Here is a 19,624-nt window from a genome sequence, read left to right as displayed (position 1 = left end):
GGTGTCTGTATGTGGCACTACAAGTTGTCTGAGCCTGCCTGTCTAATCTCAGTGAGGCTAAAATTTTTGGAGTATGTTAGATTCTCTCAGTGCTCTGAGTCTGCATTTGATGAGACAGAAAGTAGTCCCGTGAGCAGCGCCTTGAAAAGGTTGCGTTTTGGACATGAAATTTCAGTCTTTTCTTTCCTTTCTCAGGGAGAACCTGGGACCTTCTCTCCTGGCTGGGGGTGTATGTCAAAGAAAATTAATGCAGGTGACTGCCATGGATTCTTCTGCTGGTTTTGACTCACTTGATTTCACATTTGCCTGGGTGCAGGAGATTCTTAAATGATTTCTGTATTTCTCACGAAATCGATCTTGTGTTGTCGAGCCTGTATCTCTTGGAGAGTGGGAAGAGTGTGAAGCTTCCTGTTGCACCATCCTGCTGATGTCCCCTCACTTGAGGCTCTGAATGTAAATCCACGAGCAACTCAGGTGAATTTTTTGTAATTATAAAAGCAATAACTAAGCAAAGTAATATATGAGATATGATAAAATACAGTGAATGCTTAAATTTTAAAAAATGTATTACAGTAGAAGACGCATTGCCATTCACCTCCCTCAGAGCAGTCCCCTTGCTTTGAATCACTCATCCCATTGTTCCTGGTATTTTCTGAAGCGGTTCTGGAGTCCTCTTTCCTGGGTGTCATTAGTTGTGCTCTTGTGGCTGCCTCCACGTCCTGAGTTGATGCGGAGTATTTGTCTACCTTTTGTTTTAAAATCTTTCCTTTTTTCTGAGACACAATACCATACCCCTACAACATAAGGGGGGAACGGTTTTAATTTGGTTTACATCTCAGAAGTTTCAGTCCATGTTCGGCAGACTTAACCACAAGAACAGCATGGCAGAAGGGCTAGGGTGGTAGAAAGCTGATCACGTCACGGTAGCCAGGACACCGAGTGCCAAGAGGTAGAGCCGTGGAGGGAGGCTCCTTCCTTGAAGGGATCTCCGCGGCTGTCCTTGGAGATCTGCGTGCACTGACACAGAGGTGGGAGCCTACTGCTGGCCTGGTCGCTGGGAGGGGGGTGGTAGTGGCTGGTGTAGAGAGGTGACGTGATGTGGTCAAAATCTGGGACGCTCTGAAGGCGAAATTAATGGGGTTTGCTGTGGCTTGTATGAGAGCAGTCAGAGGTGAATCTTAGATTTGTGCTTCAAGAACTGGAAAAATAAAGTTGCTATTTCATGAGCTGGGGACAACTCAGAAGGAGCAAGGCTTGAAGAGGAGCAGGATCCCTTAGTCACCTTTTCAGACCTCCACACCCCAGAACAGGGCCAGATTTGTGGCTTTTGGATTTTACCACCTACTGGTGACATTGAAAGCCTTGTGTTTGTTTTTTTTTTTTTTTTTTTTTTTTTTTTTTTGGTACCAGGGATGAACTCGGTTCCTTGTGCTTGCAAGGCAGGCAGTGGAACCACTGAGCTAAATCCCTGGCCAAAAGCCTTGTGTTTGAAAGAGATCACCTGCTCCTAAGGAGAGGTGGAGAGGAACACAGTTAATTTACTCTTGTTTCTGCTGATGTTGGCCCAGCGATCCACCTGATTCACCTAACGGCTGTGTGCCTTAGCTTTTAGGAAAGGTGAATAATACGCATCTGATCCTTTGGAGTGACACCATTTATTTAGTGCTCGCAAGGATGCTGGGAAGCCCCCGAGCTCCTGCCCATGGCTTCCGATAGCACCCCCAAACTGCGGCAGCTGCCCGGACACAAGCAGAAGCTCATCCGCTGCAGGCCTCTCCTGTGTCCGCAGGGCACTGCACGTTGCTTTATTGTGACTGTTCACGCCGCTCTCTCCCTGCCCAGTTTCCTGCTTGTTTCACCAGCATAAGCACATTCTGGTGTTAAGGGCATCGGGGGACGTGAGGCCTGAAGGTCTCCGGGGATGCTTGGCCCAGCTTCGCCTTTCCCTGAAGGTCCTGGATCAGACTTGTCTCCTGCTGGTGGAGGAGCCGCAGAGACTCGGGGGTGACTTCTCTTTCGTTGGCTGCTGTGCTCTGAGATGGTCTTGAACTCGCTCCCCTTGTGTGAGTCGGGATGGGTGATGCAACCTTGGCCAGTGGCCTGGGTCAAGCCCTGGAGGAGCCCTGCCAGGCTCGTTTGCAGCACTGATGGCCCCAATGTGACAACCTCAGGGCAGCCTGAGGGGTGCCCAAGGGGAATGTTTAATTGCATTTTTGTGTAATAACTGCTGGACAGGTGTCAAGGGATAGCTCCGTTGTTCGAGTTGGCTTGGGAAAAAGTACAAGACATTCTATTCGATTTTCATCCGGTTCCGTGTTTGTTCTCACTAGCGAGCATGTGGGTGACTGAGAAAGGCGGCGAGTTTGGGGAAAAGCTAAGACACGCAAGACACGTTGCATATGAATGACTACATTTTGAGAAGTTACTCATAAATTTTATTTTTGACACCGAACTAGGGAATATAAACATCTTAAGTGGTTTCTTGAGACTTCCTTTTCTGTGCATAATGGTAGCAAGGGATTCCTAAACTTCCTTTGGAGTCTGTTAAGGAATCTAACCTGGACTCTGAAGGCACAGACGTTTCACGCAGGCTTGTGAATGGCAGTGAGTCATGGCAGTTAATTGAAAAATACATAAATTTTCTGTGGCCTAAAACAAGACCTATCAAAATATTACGGGAGTGTTTCAGTGTGGTGGTGTTTGACTTTATTGAAGACTAGTTTGGTTTATAGGGAGTTTGTCCACTGAGCTGTAGGTCTTGTTAACTGGTTACTTTGTTATTTGTATGTGCTTGTGGGTATAGAACCTGAGATTTTCAACCATTGCTGTGATTTTTCTAGTTGTATATTCAGAACACAGAGTGAAAAATTCACTTGTTAAAAGCTTATATTTAGAAAATAACGCCTTCTGGGGAAACGTGAATGATTTCCCCATTTCCTCCATAATTACTTTTATATAAGATATAACATCTTTGCTGCTGTTGTTTAAACTTGTATCTGTTATAGAAATATAGATTTAAGGATATTAGAAAATCAAATGAATAGAGATCTATTAGAAAAAACCAACGTAATTTTCCAAATTTGAGAACCTTGTGGGTGCAGGTTCATTGACAGAGAAAATCGTTCTTTTTCTTCTCATCGGTATAGAAACTCAGGCCTTAGAAAGCATAATGAGTGAGCATGCGCTACTTAATACAGCACACCTCAGGCCAGGTATGCAGCTCCTTTTAGAGACCAAGAGCCACACTGCAACCAAACCCACTTATTTATCGCAGAGCGCCAACACTCAATGCTGAATACTGAGGCTTTAGTTTTAAAAAGAAACTCATACATTAACATCTTTTGTCTTAAAAGAAAAGCACAGTGACACTCAGGCCTTAAGTTTGCCACCACTGCCTTAGGCAAAATACTATAAAAATATTGTCTTAGGTGCTGTCTGCCTGACTTCAGTCTTCTGCCTACCGAGTCCTGTTTTGAAGATAATCTCTGTGAACGGAAATTCCTAGATAAGGAGAGTGAGGAGCGCTTGTACCAAGATGACTGTTTCTGTACAATATTATTGTTCCATGCAACGGTAGGGAATCTTGGCAGACTCAAGGGAAAGGGCGTAGCTGGGACGTGTAGGCTTCACATGGATTTTCCTGCGTGCAGAGACTCAGGGCCATTGGCTGTGTTTGATCCCTTTTGCATACACCGTGCTCCTTTTACTCAGGCTCAGAAATGAGAGATTTCAGGGTTCTGGTTCAGTCCTGTTCTGCTGTACGAAATCTTCCCTGTGACAGCTCGGGACCTGGTCCCTGGCACTTGGACCACTGTATGCAGATTTATTCCGTGACAAGGGAAAGACTGTGTAAACTGTGCTACATGTAGTGAGCTATGATGGCCACTGAGAATGAGGGGCTCTAAAGTCGCCCAAATGCCCGAGAATGTGCTGATATTACATGAAAGCAGATTTGATGAAAACAATGGTTAAAAATAAGAATTCAATACCTGCATGTTGCAAAAAACTATCATAAGGACTTTTTTCTTTTTAGCATTATTTTTCCAACTTTCCAATTATATGTGTATTTTATAATTAAGTTTCCACGATCAGTAAAGACATTTCCAACACCTGGAAGTGTTTTTTGTTGTTGTTTTTGTTTTTTAAAGTTCTGGGGCCGGGGATTTAGCTCATGGGTTCGGTGGCCTGCCTTGCAAGTGCAAGGACCCAAGTTCAATCCCCGTACCAAAAAAAGAAAAAAGTTCTGGTCCTTTAATGTCATCTGGCTCCCAATTTTCTCACTCCTTACTTTGGATTTTAAACTTTTGTTTCCACTAATAGGAAATAAATTTACACTTTTAAAAGAGCAAGAAAAAAAAGGTGTGCACTTCATTTGCCTGTGTGAAAATAGCTTTGCCAGGCAATTGTGCAAGCCCTGAATCGGAGCGAAGACGTGGGGAGTGGAAGGAGCGGGTTTTAGCCATGGCTGCTGCAGCCTGGCGTCTCCTCCTGTAGGAGGTGCCCTGCCTTTTAAATTAGAACCATCGGGTTTCAGTTTTTTTTTGTTAAAGATGCTTCTTCTGAGAAGTTTCTAATTAATGTACGGTTAAGCTTAGGTCAGGTCTTGGAAAATATTTAAGGACTTTGAAAGTCTTTTAAAGAAAACACGAAATATATGTTGACTCCGATCGTTTCTAACGATAACAATAGATTGAAAACATTGTACATTACCTTTCTTGCTTATAAAACACACTCTGAGGAAAAGTGGAAAGTATGCTTCTTTATCAGACTCTACACAGAGAATGATGGAACCACCTATATTTTATTTGTATTCATTTATTGTTTTTTTGAGACAGGGTCTCACTAGTATTTGAGACTGACCTGGAACTCACTATGTAGCCCAGGCAGCTCTCGAACTCACAGTGATCCTCCTGCCTCAGCCTCCCGAGTGCTGGGATTACAGGCGTGCACCACCATGCCTGGCTACACCTATATTTTATATAAAAGTGTAAAATAGTATTCCAGCTGCTTTATGTTAAATCAGAACTTTATTTGTTACAAAATAAAAAGATGATAGATACTAGATTTAAAAAATATAGTGTTTGTCAATACAGTACTTACAATAGTTAATTGTGGAGTATAATTCTGACATTCTCTTTCCTTTTTTGGATTTATTTAGGTGCCTCTATTTTTTATGTGGGTAGGGGATGAACAAGTACCATGTCTGTAGAATTTCTGTAAAACATTTATCCAGTGAGAGTCCAGAATGTGTATTAATTACTGCAGAATTACTGCTTGCTGTTGGGCCATGAATATAAACTTTTGCTTCTACAAAATGTAATCACCTTAAATAGGAAGTTTCTCTAGAGCTCTCAGAAATAAATATGCCAAAAATGGAGCACAATTTGAATTTCCCATAAGGATTCAGCAGTCCATATTTTCAGAAAATAACATTCTCAGTGTTGTAAGATTTAACTTAAACTGATACACACTTACTCTTCACCGAAGAATTGTAAGCAAGATCATAACATTGATTTTCTATGAACAGCTTTCTGTGCATGGAAATTAACTTCAGTTCTGCAGTAACGAGTAACACACTGCAGTGCAGTTTAGTGTGTTATTGCACAGTGTTCACTGACATGCCAGTGCCGTTCTTTTGTCTGCTGGTATCAAATTGCCATTGCGTAGGCTAAAATGCTCAGAGAGTAGCAGCTTGATGTGCTTTGACCAGCGTTTTCATTAGCTTCGAGCTGCCCTTGAGATGCTTGCAAAGAGCAAGTGCTGATGTAATGCGATTTTCATGAAGTCGTTGTCCCCTTGGTGGCTTGTCGGAGAGCTGAGTGCACTCTGGCAGAAATACTGTCTCATGCTAGGAACCCCAGGGCCACCTTGCTTTGGTTTCCGGAGCATCTTGATGGACTGAAGGGAAAAGATGAGTCTAGCCCCGGGGTGTGCTCCCTCACTGGTGTGAAGGATGCCTTGTGGGAGGGTTTTGTATGTGAATTCAGGTAGAGCCGCAGGCTCCTGTCCGTTGATAGAACCTCATTTGTTATGTCTCCTGACCCAAGAGGTGGCCCCAGGGATTAAGAGTGTTCCTGTCACTTATACTAGAGGAGCTGCTCTATGTGGAAGGCATGCTGAGAGATAACGTTCAGGAAGCTATGTCCCTCGAGTTATGAAAAGCTCAGGGAATGGGTAAGCCAGAGTGGGCCCTAAGTGGTTCAAGCATGCCCACGGAGGAAGCCCAGGCTCCACCAGGGCTGTGGGTGAATTCTGAGCCTGGGAGATTAAGGCCTATCTGGAGATGCTCTCTGGTTTTCTTAGCAGGACCTTTCAAAGCAGTTTCCATCATCTGGAGTTGGGTAATCGTGATGTTGACACTTGGCCAGAGGTTAAAAAATGAGACACACAAGGATCCTGCAGCCCCTGGCAGCAGTGCTCACACATAATTGTTATCACTGGGTGATCATTATTTTTGAGCTATACCCATAAATCCCAGTGATACCTACCATTACCTTCACAGTACGTCCTTTGGCAACGAGAACATCATCTATTATTTTGCTTTTCTCAGCACGCATTCTTCAAGTTTTTCCCAGTAGCCTTGCTTATGTGGCAGAAGTGGTCCAATGTAATGTTGTACATGTGCGATTTGATTTCTTTTCTAAAGACTTGCCTCCTCTTAAAGTGACCCTCGTTACACACAAGGAAGTAGTTGCACGTAAAGATCTGCAGTTGCACATAACAGCAATTTTGTGAGAGAATGCTCATATGACACATTGAAGAAGTCTGTAACTGTATAGCTGCCAGTATAATGGTAACTGAATTCAGCCGCTGTAGTAATTTATTGGGAATATATTTTTATCCTTTTTTAAAAGAGAAGACGTGAGGACATTCTGAAGTATTCGGTTAGAAGAAGTCGTCATTGAACCAGTTATGCAGATATCATTGGTGTAACCTGATTGGTTAGCACCTTGTACCTGTGGTTCAGAATGTTTTATATTACTCAAGAACGGTTCACATATTAATGTGGCCCCACTTGTTGGATGACAAATGTAGTAGTGTATTTTAATAAAATTATGATGATGACATTAGCAAGAGGAATTTATAGAAAGCATCCAGAATATCCTATATTCAGGAATAGCATCTAAGTGTAGGGGAGAAGAGAAGGAGAAAAGTCAGAATTTCAGTGTCACATGTGTTTTCAGATCTTCAGCAAAGTACTGTGACAACAATATGTTCTTCAAATCTTCTCGAGTTTGCTCAATTTCTATTATTTTTCCTTCAGTGAAGAAAAATAGCTGGGGAGGGTGGTGCTCACCTGTCATTCCAGCACTTGGGAGGCAGAGGCAGGAAGGGTCACCACCAGTTCAAGGCCAGCCTGAACTATACAGTGAGATCCTCTCTCAAAAAACAAAACAAAACAGAAAAAGAGTTATTCTGGTACTTTGTTATACATGAAAAGTTATTCCTTGGCTTTGGACTCATGGGTACATTTTCCTGATTGTCAGATATTTCCTTGAACTCCAGGTCTGGGCCCATCGCACATAACTGCAAAGAAGGGCATCTTATCAGTGTTAGGGGTTAGAGCTGAATGTAGTTCCGCCAGATGAGGTTGACGCATCAGTGTCTCACAAGCCAAGAATGCTCAGATTCACGGAACTCTGCACTTTGATTCTAAAGCCACCATTGTCATGGAAACCCAGGTTTTCCGCAGTTACGTTTATGAGTAACCTTCGTTATCTATGTATGTATGCTTCTTAGAGCTCTGTTTCCTAAGTTCAAACGAACATTTTTATCCAGAACCAACATGTTCCACTTATTTTCTTTACCACATTCGAGGCTCGTCTGTAAACTGAAAAGGAAAAGCTGAGTGTGCGCGCAGCCAAGATTATCTTTCCCTACTTGTAAGGCTGAAGTTGGAAGGCCTCCCTCCATCAGTGCTGGAGGTAGTGATGTGTGAGGGGTCAGTGCATTGCCATTCTGTGTTCCCTTTGTCTTAACCTAAACAGTTCAGCCCGCTCATCAGTTGTCAGCAGTAGTTGATTTTGTACAAGAGTTGATTTTAATTTGAAAGTACATTTTCATTACCCATCAAGCGATTGTGTTAGCCGCATAATCTGGGAGACAACGCTGCATGGTCTCCTAGGCCTGCATCCTTGTGGGAAGGGCACCCAGGCTCGTGTGGTTGCTGAGGAAGACATTTCGTAGGAAACATAATGGAAATTTACAAGCCTTGGAGAAAAGACCTCGTAGTAGACTCACTCTCCGAGTGATCTGATGTATTTTTAGTTCAGTCTCAAGCCTCTGTCTCGATAATCACAGCTCTGCGATAGCTATTTACAGCCCACACGCTGCCAGACACTACTGTTTCTGATTATGGCTTTGCACTTGCTCCTTTTGGATTTAAATAATTTGTGGACCTTTTCCAGGTGTCTGACTGAGGCACACTGTACCCCACGATCGACGAGGTAAAGCATGTAACAGTTATGATGCTTGCCATGAATGCTATGGCAAATCAACTATTGGAGGTGTAAGCTTGCTCCAGTCAATAAAATAATTCATTTTTCTTAATTGAGTGAAGTCTGAAAACTTGCCTTGTCCTTTCTCATCTGTATCGTTCAGATATTTACTTGATTGTTGCTTCCCCACTGCCTGGTAACTATTTTTGAATAAATGAATGTATTAAGAACGGTCTGCAACATATAAAAATCTATTTTTTCTTTTCTGATTCTCCCTGGAAGTGTTAATGTTTTGCCGGGGTTCCTGGTGCTTGTGCCTGCAGGGTCTATGAATGGTGTCTGAGGGTGATGTTACCAGGCCTTCTAACCATGAGGCTGTTCCTCACCTCAGCAGTTCAGGGACAACAGGGTCATGCTAAGCAGGTTTCTGTTTGGTTTTGTGATGCCTCACTTTTTTTTCTTTTTCCCTTAGCTACACAGCCTGTGAAGTTGCTGGAGTTAGAGCCTCCAAAATAAGATCGTTTTACTTGATTTCTGCTAAAATGCAATCATATTTATGTCTTCTCTTATTTATTACGTCTTTTGTATGGTTATGGCTATCTTAACATATTTCCCTGTGCTGATTTTAGAGTTCTAGACCATTTCAAGTTCTGTTTGTCTGTCCTTTTCATTTGTGTGCTTTCATAATGTATATAATTAAATGCCATTTTCTGGGCAATAATTAACATATGTAACAATAAAGCACTGAAAACACTGACGATTTTACATGATAAAAAGCAAAGAATCTGCCGAAACTATCTTATTTCACATTGTTCTGGAAGTATTGGCCAATACAATAAGAGATGAAAAGTAATGAAACAGGTATTGAAAGATACAGACAGAGATAAAATGTCATTATTTGTAAGTGGTAGGCTTGCTTACTTTGGTTTTCCAGTTAGGAAAAAAGAAAATCAAACAAACAAAAAAGAAAAATAAATTCAATATTGAGCAGTACTTTTCAAGATATGGTTTCCAAGGTCCTTAAAGAGGTTTGAAAGGTCAAAGCTATTTTCTTAATAATGTGTGGGCATTTTTGTCTTTTTTTGCTCCATTTTATGATTGTACAGTGGAGTTTTCCAGGGATGATGTAATGAGCTTTCCTAGCAAACTGAATGCAGAAGTATCTAGTAAGATACAGCTCTTTCCTAGTAAGCTAGATGATAGTTTTACATGAATTAAAAAAATTCTAAAAATTAAAATTACATATAAATTTACATATAGTAAATATTACTGATTCAAATAAACAGAAGCTCTCTGATTTCATCAGTAAATTTTGAGATGATTTTCAGATAAAAATTTGAGAAGGACTGACGCAAAGGATAAGCAATATATATATATGTATATATGTATGTATGTATGTATGTATGTATGTATGTATGTATTTGTGTATAAGTGGAAAAAACAAAGAATAAACATATGGAATATATAACATCACTCTGTATTATAGGGTACTCAGTAAATTACATTCTTACTATATTTCTTAGTGGTAAGTTTGACTACAGTATAACATTTTCGTTTTAATTAATTTCTAGATTTCATGTATTTTCAGTATATCAGTATTTGACATATTTAGCATATTTCAGTGGAAGTATGATAAACCAATGGAAATTTCTGCAAATTTTAACTAATGATTGCAAAGTTGATTCAAGGATAAGAGAGAGCAGGAACTGGCAAGGACAGGTTTTTAAAGAATAGTGGGCCTCTGTTGTATCTTTTATTAAAGTTTATAATAGGAAGTCAGAAATACAGAGCTATCTCCAAACTGTCTTTACTGTATCCTGTGCATAAATGTTCACATGTATGTACCTATGTGCATTTATCATGGGATAAAGGAAGGACTGGTGTCCAATACTACAATAAAAGAAAAAAGCATGGAAACATTTCTAATCAGCTTGGTAATGATAATGTATGATTGATATTAGGGGTATTGCTAAGCATTCATAAATTGTGAGGAGGCAGTTGCAAATGGAAAACCTTCTTGAATAGCTGTTTGCTATCATACATCAGTCAGGTGCATTAAAATATTCCTATTGTTCAATGTAGCAAATTTACTACTGGCAATCTCTTCTGAGGAAATGCTCAGAAATGAGAAAATATTTGTACACAAATTTATCTATAGTGGCATGTTTTATAATAAGACAAATTTTACAACAACATATATACCTGTATCTTGGTCTGTAATTAAGCAAATATCATAATGACAAAGAAAAACTACATAAGGAATTTTTTTTTTTGAGACAAGGTCTTGCTACATAGTTCACACTTGCCTTGAAACTTGCTAGGTAGCCTAGGCTGGCCTCAAACTCATGGTGATCTTCTTGCCTCAGCCTCCTGAGTGCTGGCCACCATGCCCAGCTTGGACTATTATTAAGTAGACAGAGGATACTACCTTTCACATGACTGAACAATACAACAGAGAATACAATATTCATAAATCCAACTATGTAAAATATATCAAACTACTAGGGCTCTACATCTTAACATATTATAGCGGTTATCTCTGGATTCTAGAGTTATGGATAATTTTATTGTCTATTTAATGCCTTTCTGTATTTTCTGAAATTTTAAATAAGGAACGCATATCACTATAAATAAAAGGAATACAATTCAGTGGACTTCACACACAACTACTGAAGTTTTAATTTATATATTAAGACAAGTCGGACAGCTATTGTAAGGATCGGCTCTGAAATGAGATTCGAAATTCCATTTCATCTCTTGGTTACCTTGTCTTTTCCTTCTGCTGGTCATTGCTTGGGTGGAAACTCCATCTTCAGAGTTCACTTATTTATTTGTCTGCTTTCAAGTGAACTATGTGGCTTTTGTGGATCTTTAATTTCCTTACCTATCAAATGATAGCCTTTCCAGTTTTGAAACCTGGAAATTCAGTGGTAAAGATCTCTAAAAGTTGGGTTTCCAACACAGACATCATCTGTCTGTCCCTTTCCTTCTAAAATACTCTTATTTGTGCTTCTGGATCTTCTCCTTTATCCGCCCTGGGTCTGCAGACTGGAGAAGGGATTACATCATTTTCCTGTCCACCCCTCAGTGCTCCTCAAGGTAGAGTCCAAATCCCAGTGGTGGTTCTGTGAATGCTCCTCGTTGTTGTAGAATCTGTGAGAAACGGTAGAAATTCAAGGAACCTTCGTGTGACTGGACTGACTTACACTTAACATTGAATTTCTATTATCTCTTACCTTTCCATTTGCCCTGCTTTGTGGGACCCTTTTTTATTTTCATTAAGTTTATTGGTCCGTTTAGGGTAAACGACGCAGTTACCTTCATCAGTGGGATCTTGTGCCTTTACATGATGCATCTTGGTTCTTGTTTTTTCCCCATTCTCCTGCCCTTCCTTCACCCCCTTCACCCTTCCTTGTTTGCAAAACCTTTGTTTCCATTTTTTTCTTTTTTCATACTCTTTCTTTTTCCTTATTTCCTTCCCCCTACCCTTTCTACTACTCCTTTCCCCTACTCCTTTAGCCCTTTTTTTTTTCCTATTTCACATTGTCAGGTAGGGACCTTTTGTTATTTGCTGTGTATAGTTTTAGGCCACCCAGGCCTGGGTGCATATGTTTGACATTTGAAATGATTAGCACTTGGGAAATGCAGTTTTTGATGAAGCATCATTTATTGCTTATGAAAACCTTAATTTCCAATCAGATATTTTAATCTGTAACCAGCCTGTGGTGCTGACTAGAAACTATTATCATTTTAGTTGTTCATGCAAATGTCACTAAACACATTCTTAGATGATGATGTGTGTGCACGTGGTACAATATTAGAATACCTGTGCGGGTCCATTTACTTGCCATCAATGTAAATATTTTATATTTAACTGCTATTAATTTCTACAGTATAAAGTTTTAATCTCTATTGTACATTTTAATTAGAAAAGCAAAACCTTAGAATTGATTCTCTTTGTGTGCTTTGTCATTGCTGGGTGGGATTTATGGTGTTTGATGCCTCTGTGTGATTGTTGTACTGATAAATCTCTTTTTAAACTTGCAGCAAATAGTGGCAGCAATAAATGCAGGGATTATCCCCTTAGGAAACACCTCCAATCAAATCAGTCACTGGGATTTGGGAAGTTCCTTCTTCTTTGCTGGCACTGTTATTACAACCATAGGTAGGAGACAACTTATTTTGTGTTTTATTTTGGTATAGTTTGTGACTTAGCTTTCATTTGTTTGAAAATTTTTATATAATTGATCAAAATTGTCGACTTAATGGGAGCAAACAAGGTGACAAGAAAGTGATCTTGAAAAGCAGGTTTAAAAATTTGATCAGAGGACTCATAGAAATGAATTAGTTGTTACTTCAGAATACTGAGTAGGTTTTAAAAATATGTGAAAGTCTGAGCAACACAGGGGTCATTGGTGGTTGCCCAGGGATGCGAGGACTGACTTCAACTGATGATTTCCTTGAGCGGATAGTCTTTAACTTACTTGCATCTTTGCTTCTTTAGTGTAGCGTGAAAGGATTTGAGTATAATTTTAACATTATTTTCACAAAGTTCTTACTTGGTGTCCTATTTTCCAATTTATAAATTTTAACTCTGCGTTTCAACAGACTGTGTGCAGTGTTATATGGCCATGTATTACTTTGACTTCAAAGTTTGTGTTTGTATGTTATATTTTGCCGATAGCAGAACATCTGAGAAGTTAACACTGAAATGTGACGATTACCCAAAGCATGACAGTTCTAACCCCTAATGTTTCGCCCGATTACACCGTATGTTGTAAAAGGGTCACGTCATAGAACGCGGTCTCTTTTGAGCACGGTGATGCATATGCTCAGAGCCTCCTAGCAGCAGACAGGGTGCGTGTAGCTGTCCCCTCCGTGTATTCGTCAGCCCTTCGGTGTCCGGGAGCTATCCAGGGGCTGCGGATTCACACCTCAATTCTGCGAGGTAGAGGAGGGAAGGCCTATCGCTTTCCTGCTTGTGGAGGGAGGTGACTTTTAAGAAAGAGAAGTTCACAGTCACGAGTGAATTTCAGGCGGGAGAACAAACATAGGAGCAGAGGGGAGTTTTTCCCAGTTACGTATGCTGGCAATGAGATTGCTTGGGATAGGACTGATTTCCGGTTATGGGGTGAATTAAGACTCTGAAAGGTTCAATTTTATTCTTCAATGCTGTCAACAAATTACAAAGAGGATGCAGTTTTGAAATCTGCCTTCTATTGAAGTGCTCAGTGAGCGAAGTAGGAATATTTATGGAAGAATTCTCCCTTTGATAGGTACCTGTGTTGTCCTGTAATTATATGAATGCACCATAGGTCTCTTTGTATTACATCACGTGCCAGCAAAATGAATACCTCAGCCTGTTGGATTTTACCTTTGTTAGGAGATCAGGAAATGGTGTTTACTCATACATTTCCATCAGCTGGGTCAAATGTGTGGCTGTGAAAATCTGGAAGAAGGGCAACCTTGATTCCTAACCATAATAACAGGTTCAGTTTGAGGCTTAGACATGTTGGCCATTTCTACCCTGGAAATAGCTATTTATTGTGTAAACTACTTAGGGCTCGCAAAGGAAAGAAGAAAACCTCACAAACTGAGTGAGGACGGTTTGCTGCTTCCCAGGGGAAGCTCTGAAGGCCAAGTTATAACTCAGTGTGACCTCCTCTAAATTATTTTGCAAGAGACTCAGTCATTATACAGACTTCCTGTTGCATGTTATGTTTATAAACAGTCTCATTTTCTGAATCCCCCGTCAGTAAGATTTATAGACATATACATCAATGCCTGAAAAAATAAATGATCATTACTAGCTTCAACCCACATTATAGCCATTAAGTACCACAGCTGATTATTTAGGTTATTTAGGTAGCTGGCCAAATCTCCTACTGTTCCATCTCACTATTTAGGCTTAGGTGGCTTAAGTTATTCTGAGTCCCACACGGGAACCTTTGACTTTGTAGTCTTTTTACTCCTAGGTCAAGTTTATCTCCTTTGACCGGGGACTAGATTATGAATGAAGACAGGGTGATAGTTTTGGCCTCTTTCCCATGTGTGCACTTGACACCCAAATGATGATTCAATATTATGAATAATTATTAATACTGGTGATGATAATAACATTGAGCTTCAGCGTGTGTACAGTATTTGCAGGCATGGAAATTGTGAGCTGTAGTTGTGTCTATGTTGTGTTCATCGTTTAAAAAATAAAACTTGAGAGAGTTTTGGAAAATATACCATAGTGGCCTTTGTAGGGTCCCTAGAATAGACAGTGGTTCACGGAGCCACACTGGTCACGGTTGGCCAAGGTTTTCTGTTCCATGCTATCAGCTTATCTAAGAATCACGCATGACAACTCTTAGTGTTCATGGGAAATATTCCCAAGGAAGTTTAGCTATACAAGTTGGCACATTAAAATTCAAGGCATAATTTTAGAAAATCTCTTCAGAGACCTACACGTTCTCTCTGCACTTGTGCCCTTCCTAATTTTTCCCTTCTGTCCCACGGTTCCCCCACCTGCCTGCCATTTGCCTTTGATCCCCTCTCTGCATACCCTGCTTCTGGTCCGTCTGCCAGTCCCACTGACTCTGCTTCTGAAACAATCCACTGTGTCACTGCTGTGTGCCTTTGACGTTTCAGGCTGGATAGTATCATCTTATGTCTGTACCATGGCGGAAACCTGCTCAGAACTCTTCTGTCCTTTCCAACTCAGTCAGAGCAAAAGCCATCATCCCTGGGCTGTTTCCCTAGTAAGATGCAAGTTCCTCAAGGTTAGGTTAGGGTTATCTGTCTGAGCTTTTTGTGTGTCCTCTGTGCCTGACCTGTAGCAAATGCTCAATAATTGTGTTTCAAATTAAAAACAAATAGACACTCTAAGGGCATGAGCTGTGGTGTACTGAATATTACTTAACGTAGTTAATATTACTTAACGATGATTTTAAATTCTTTACACATTAAACAGGTTCTTTACCAGCTTCTTTATCAGTTTATTTAACAAATAATAAAGAACTGTTGCTCTGCTGCTGTAAAGATAAAAGATAAGTCCCTTGATCTTCGTAGGAGATACCAGTGGACAGACATTCACGGTATGGTAAGCCAGGAGCTTGGAGCCAGGAGCATTTAGTGGGCATGTGAGGGGTGGCACCTTACACGGCTGTTACCCCAGGAGGAAGGGGTGAGGGATACTTCTTTCCTCAGTAAGTGCTGTCCATTTGAGACTGGAAAGACACCAGTGATCTGCCAAGTGAACCAAGGTGGAGCGGGAGTATTTCAGGCATCCAGAGCTCATGCGGAGAGGACATGGTGAGCCACGACATGGTCGGTTGTCTGGAATTTGATGGGACCCATTGGCAGGATGGTGTAAGTCGTTGTCAGTGTAAATAACTCCTGTTAGAACCTTGCTGCTTTTGCCACCTCTTGGAGAAGAAGGAAGAAACTATCCTTGCTCACAGTCTCATTTGGGAGGTAAAATGTACGTGTATGGCTGGACTTGGTGGTACACACTTACAGTCACACCTACTGCACTTGGGAGGCTGAGGCGGCAGGATCGCAAGTCCAAGGAGAGCAACTTAGTGAGATCCTGCCTTACAGTAATAAAAAGGGGCAGGGATATAGCTCGGCACCCCTGACTTCGATTCTCAGTGCTGTGCACACACACACACACACACACACACACGCACACACACACACACAGTTTGCACATAGGAAATAACTGAAGACCAAGAAGCCTTGTCTGGTCCAGTGTTACACAGAAATGCTTTAAATTCTATCAGAAACGGGAAAGAAGGAAAGAGCACGAGAGCAGGGATTGGGAGGTGTGGCCGTAGAGCAGAAGTTCGACCAAGTTGCGCCGTGAAGGAGACGCTTAGTTCAAGCTGGTGCAGGGAGACAGCCGCCCAGTCTGGGGAATGACTGAATGAAAATGCGAAGTGGGTAATGAGCTTGGTTTATTGGGGGTAGAAAAGCCTTCGAGTACCCTGAAGGACTTTTGTAAAGGGATCATGGGAAGTATTATTGACCGATTTAGGTGGGAGAATGCGGTTGAATGGAATTTGGCTCTGGGGATTTTGCATCTACTGTAATAAGACAGAGCATGGCTTTCTTAGGGGGAGGTGAAGTGAAAGGTAGGAGCTGTGTCTGTGAGGAAGGTGAAATGCAGGATCCAAGAGCTCAGCTGAGAGGGCAGGTAGGAAGCCTGCTGTGATCGGCTGATGGAGGAGGTGAGGGTATCAGCTGGGACGCCGGGAGCTGGTGTGGAAGGGAGAGAGTAAGACAAGATGCTGAAAGAATGAGAAGCAGGAGTCAAGCTGTTTTGGTGAATAATACAGTAAAGTAAGAGGGGTCAAGACATTGAAGTGGAATGAATAATTAGGCAGCACATTCATAGAGAGCGCTAGTCCAGCCTGTTGAAAAACAGCCAGGATTTTACACATTGCATCATTTTCAGAAGCTCCATATTAGAGTTTTGCTCCCTCCGTGTTTACTTGCTTGTTTATTCTTTAAAATCAGCCAGACTAGGAATACAAAGCAGTTACACTCCCTCCTTGAGCTCGTGCTAGGGTCCAGAACAGACCCGTGTCCACTGAGAATGTGAATAAACAAACCATGAGTGATTGCAACAAATACCACCAAGGAACTCCGGAGCAGTCCCTGAGAGAAACCAGGGCAGGGAGTGGGAGGTGTTCTGAAGAGGCTGAGGCAAGAACTCTCCGAGGACAATGTGACATTTCATCTGAAACCTGAAGGGTGACAGGAAATCAGCGGCAGAAAGCAGAGTGGAAAGACGGGTTCAGTGAGAGGGCACGGCAAGCGGGCAGAGCCTGACTGGGTAGGTGAGGCACGTTGCTGTTTGTTTAGGGATACAGACCAGGCCATGCATGTGGCAGGCCCTGGAGGCAGGCAGGGGCAGGGAGGAAGTGAGGTTGGCAGGAGAGGCAGGAGCTGGAGCCTGTGGGCCTCAGCGGGCCACGCATGGTAACACCCTAGATGCAGTGGGAAGCCACAGTGGGGTCTGAGCAGGTGCGAGCGGTGCTGGGGCTCCAGGCTGCCATTCAGAGGGCAAAAGCAGAAGCGGAAGGCCAGGGGGAAGTGTGGCCGGACTTCCGGGTCTGAATCCCCAGCGCACTGTGAGGAGAGATGGGCCACTGAGGAGCGCTCAGGTCATGAGGCTCTGCCTCTCACGTGGATAATGCCATTGCTGAGAAAGTGGGTGCAGGTGAGGGTGGGCAGGAAGGGGTTCTGTGCTTCTGGATGGAAGGAGGAGCTGGGCTGCTGTCTTCTCTCTCTCTCTCTCTCTCTCTCTCTTTCTCTCTCTCTCTCTCTCTCCCTCCTGCTCTTCTGTCTTCTGCTGATGAGCACTCAGTGAGAGCCCTCACCTACTGCCAGTGGATGCCCCTGCCATGCCGTGTGACTTCCCAGCCCTCAGAATTTAGAGCCAAGGAGGTTTCTCCCTTTACAAATCAGCTGGTTGGTGTATTCTGTTAGCAACCCCAAAAGGACTAAGACCTACAATTAAAATACATATGTGATCTTTGTCAAATGTTCTTGGCACAGAGTTCTTAAAATCCTTAGACTTTTCTGCATGCTGACAGTGTCTTTCATTATCCACAGTGAGCCTCTTTCAACCCAACCTGAGTTTCTGATTCCTAGCAGACCCTCAGATGGGTTCCGAAGGGGATGCTGGCCAGAAGAATGGTCTTGGTCATTTTTCTTTCTGCTGTAACAGAATATTACAGGCTGGGTATTTTCTAAACACTGGAAGGTTACTGGCATATGAGTCTGGTGGCTGCAGAGTCCAGGATTGAGTAGTACCATCTGGTGAAGACCTTCCTGCTGCCAGGAACCCGCTGATAATGACATCAGTCTATCGGTGGGAGACGACCGGACCAGCTCTTAATGGTCCCACTGGTGCACTGGGGCTCGAGTGATCAACATGGGACCATCGCGGTCCGACCAGAACTGGACTGATTCTGTGACTGGGGATGGAACACTTAGTCCCATCCCCGGGCCTCCAGGGAGGGAAGAGTGGCCAGACATCGAGCTCAATCAACAGCGGCCATTGATCTCCTAAGGGACCTGTATTTAATGAGTATTCCGCGAAATGCCTCTAGCAGGGTTCAGAGAGCTTGTGGTCTGATGCGTCCATCAAAGTGACAGGAGGGTGGCGATCCGGTGCCAGGGAGGGTATAGCGGAAGATCCCTAGCACTCCTCCTGGCCCACAGTCTGGGCATAAGTTTACGTCTCTTCCGCCGGTCTGTTCCTAAAGGAGGGTCAGCAAGTACCGTGCTTTCCCGAGTCGTGTGCATCCACCTGGGCAGCTGTGCAGCCCTCAGAGCTTGGGAGAACCCTGGATTTGCAGTCGGCAGACTCTCTGACTTGGCACCTGACACGGAGGCAGGCTGGTGGGACTGAGCCCCAACTTGTCTATCAACGCTCCCGCAAAATCGGACTGAACTGTGGGGCACTCAGTTGGTATCAGAGAGTCAAGGAATTAGGTGGCGGGGAAACTTAATGAGGGTGCAGCTGTGTTCATCCCTGTGGGAGGAGATGTGCCCCTGAGCTGAGAAGTGGGCAGGAAGGAGGGTGAGCAGTGGGCTAAGAAGTGATTGAAAAATGTTTACAGCTGGAGATGCACTTACTCTTAGAATAGGACCTTGTGGGTCAGTGTTTGAGTTATTTACAGAGGTGAATAAGTTATTTTCAAAGCTCACAAGAAATCATCAAACTTTAAGAAATACAGTTGGCAAAAATTATATGTAATGAACAGTTGTATTTGATTTGGAGGTCAGTTTAAGAATCAGAGTAAAATTAAGATGATTTTATTATGCAAGGGCATGAGTTATAATGAATAGAAGTATGTGTTACGTGAACATTATAATATAATTATGTATTCATCTATACTCATAATTAATATAATTCGATATGATTTTAATTAAAATCATAAAATTTCTCCTGGTGCAGCGTGTAGTCGGATGCTGGGGCCAGGATTTTCATCAGGATGTTGGTCCCTTGTCCGATCCCCTGAATGTCAGAACACAAGGAACAAGGACGTGCTGTGACCCTACAGGATTGTAGGACATTCCTGCAAATGGAAAGTATTTCCTCAGCATCGCATTTGTCAGGTTCCAGAGAACTCTTATTTTCTGCCACTTGTGTGTTGAAATTGAATTAACATCTGTTTTTTTAATCT

The 19,624-nt window shown here is 42.4% G+C and overlaps 1 protein-coding gene across 3 annotated transcripts in view; it reads left to right on the top strand.

The window, feature by feature from the left end:
- Positions 1-19,624, top strand: part of Kcnk2 (potassium two pore domain channel subfamily K member 2) — a 173,750-nt gene that overhangs the window by 74,331 nt on the left and 79,795 nt on the right. The window contains exon 3 of one of the 3 annotated variants that reach the window (XM_033762040.1): positions 12,486-12,603. The exons of the other annotated variants lie outside the window; for them this stretch is intronic. Coding sequence (XP_033617931.1) covers positions 12,486-12,603 — 118 coding nt within the window. The remainder of the gene's footprint in view (positions 1-12,485; positions 12,604-19,624) is intronic. 3 annotated transcript variants of the gene reach the window in all.

Source organism: Fukomys damarensis, unplaced genomic scaffold (genome assembly GCF_012274545.1).
Source record: "Fukomys damarensis isolate Sample0158 unplaced genomic scaffold, DMR_v1.0_HiC HiC_scaffold_11, whole genome shotgun sequence".
Classification (NCBI taxonomy): Eukaryota; Metazoa; Chordata; class Mammalia; order Rodentia; family Bathyergidae; genus Fukomys; species Fukomys damarensis.
The sequence above is the reverse complement of the archived record's forward strand: the minus strand, read 5'-3'. Positions and strand labels throughout refer to the sequence as shown.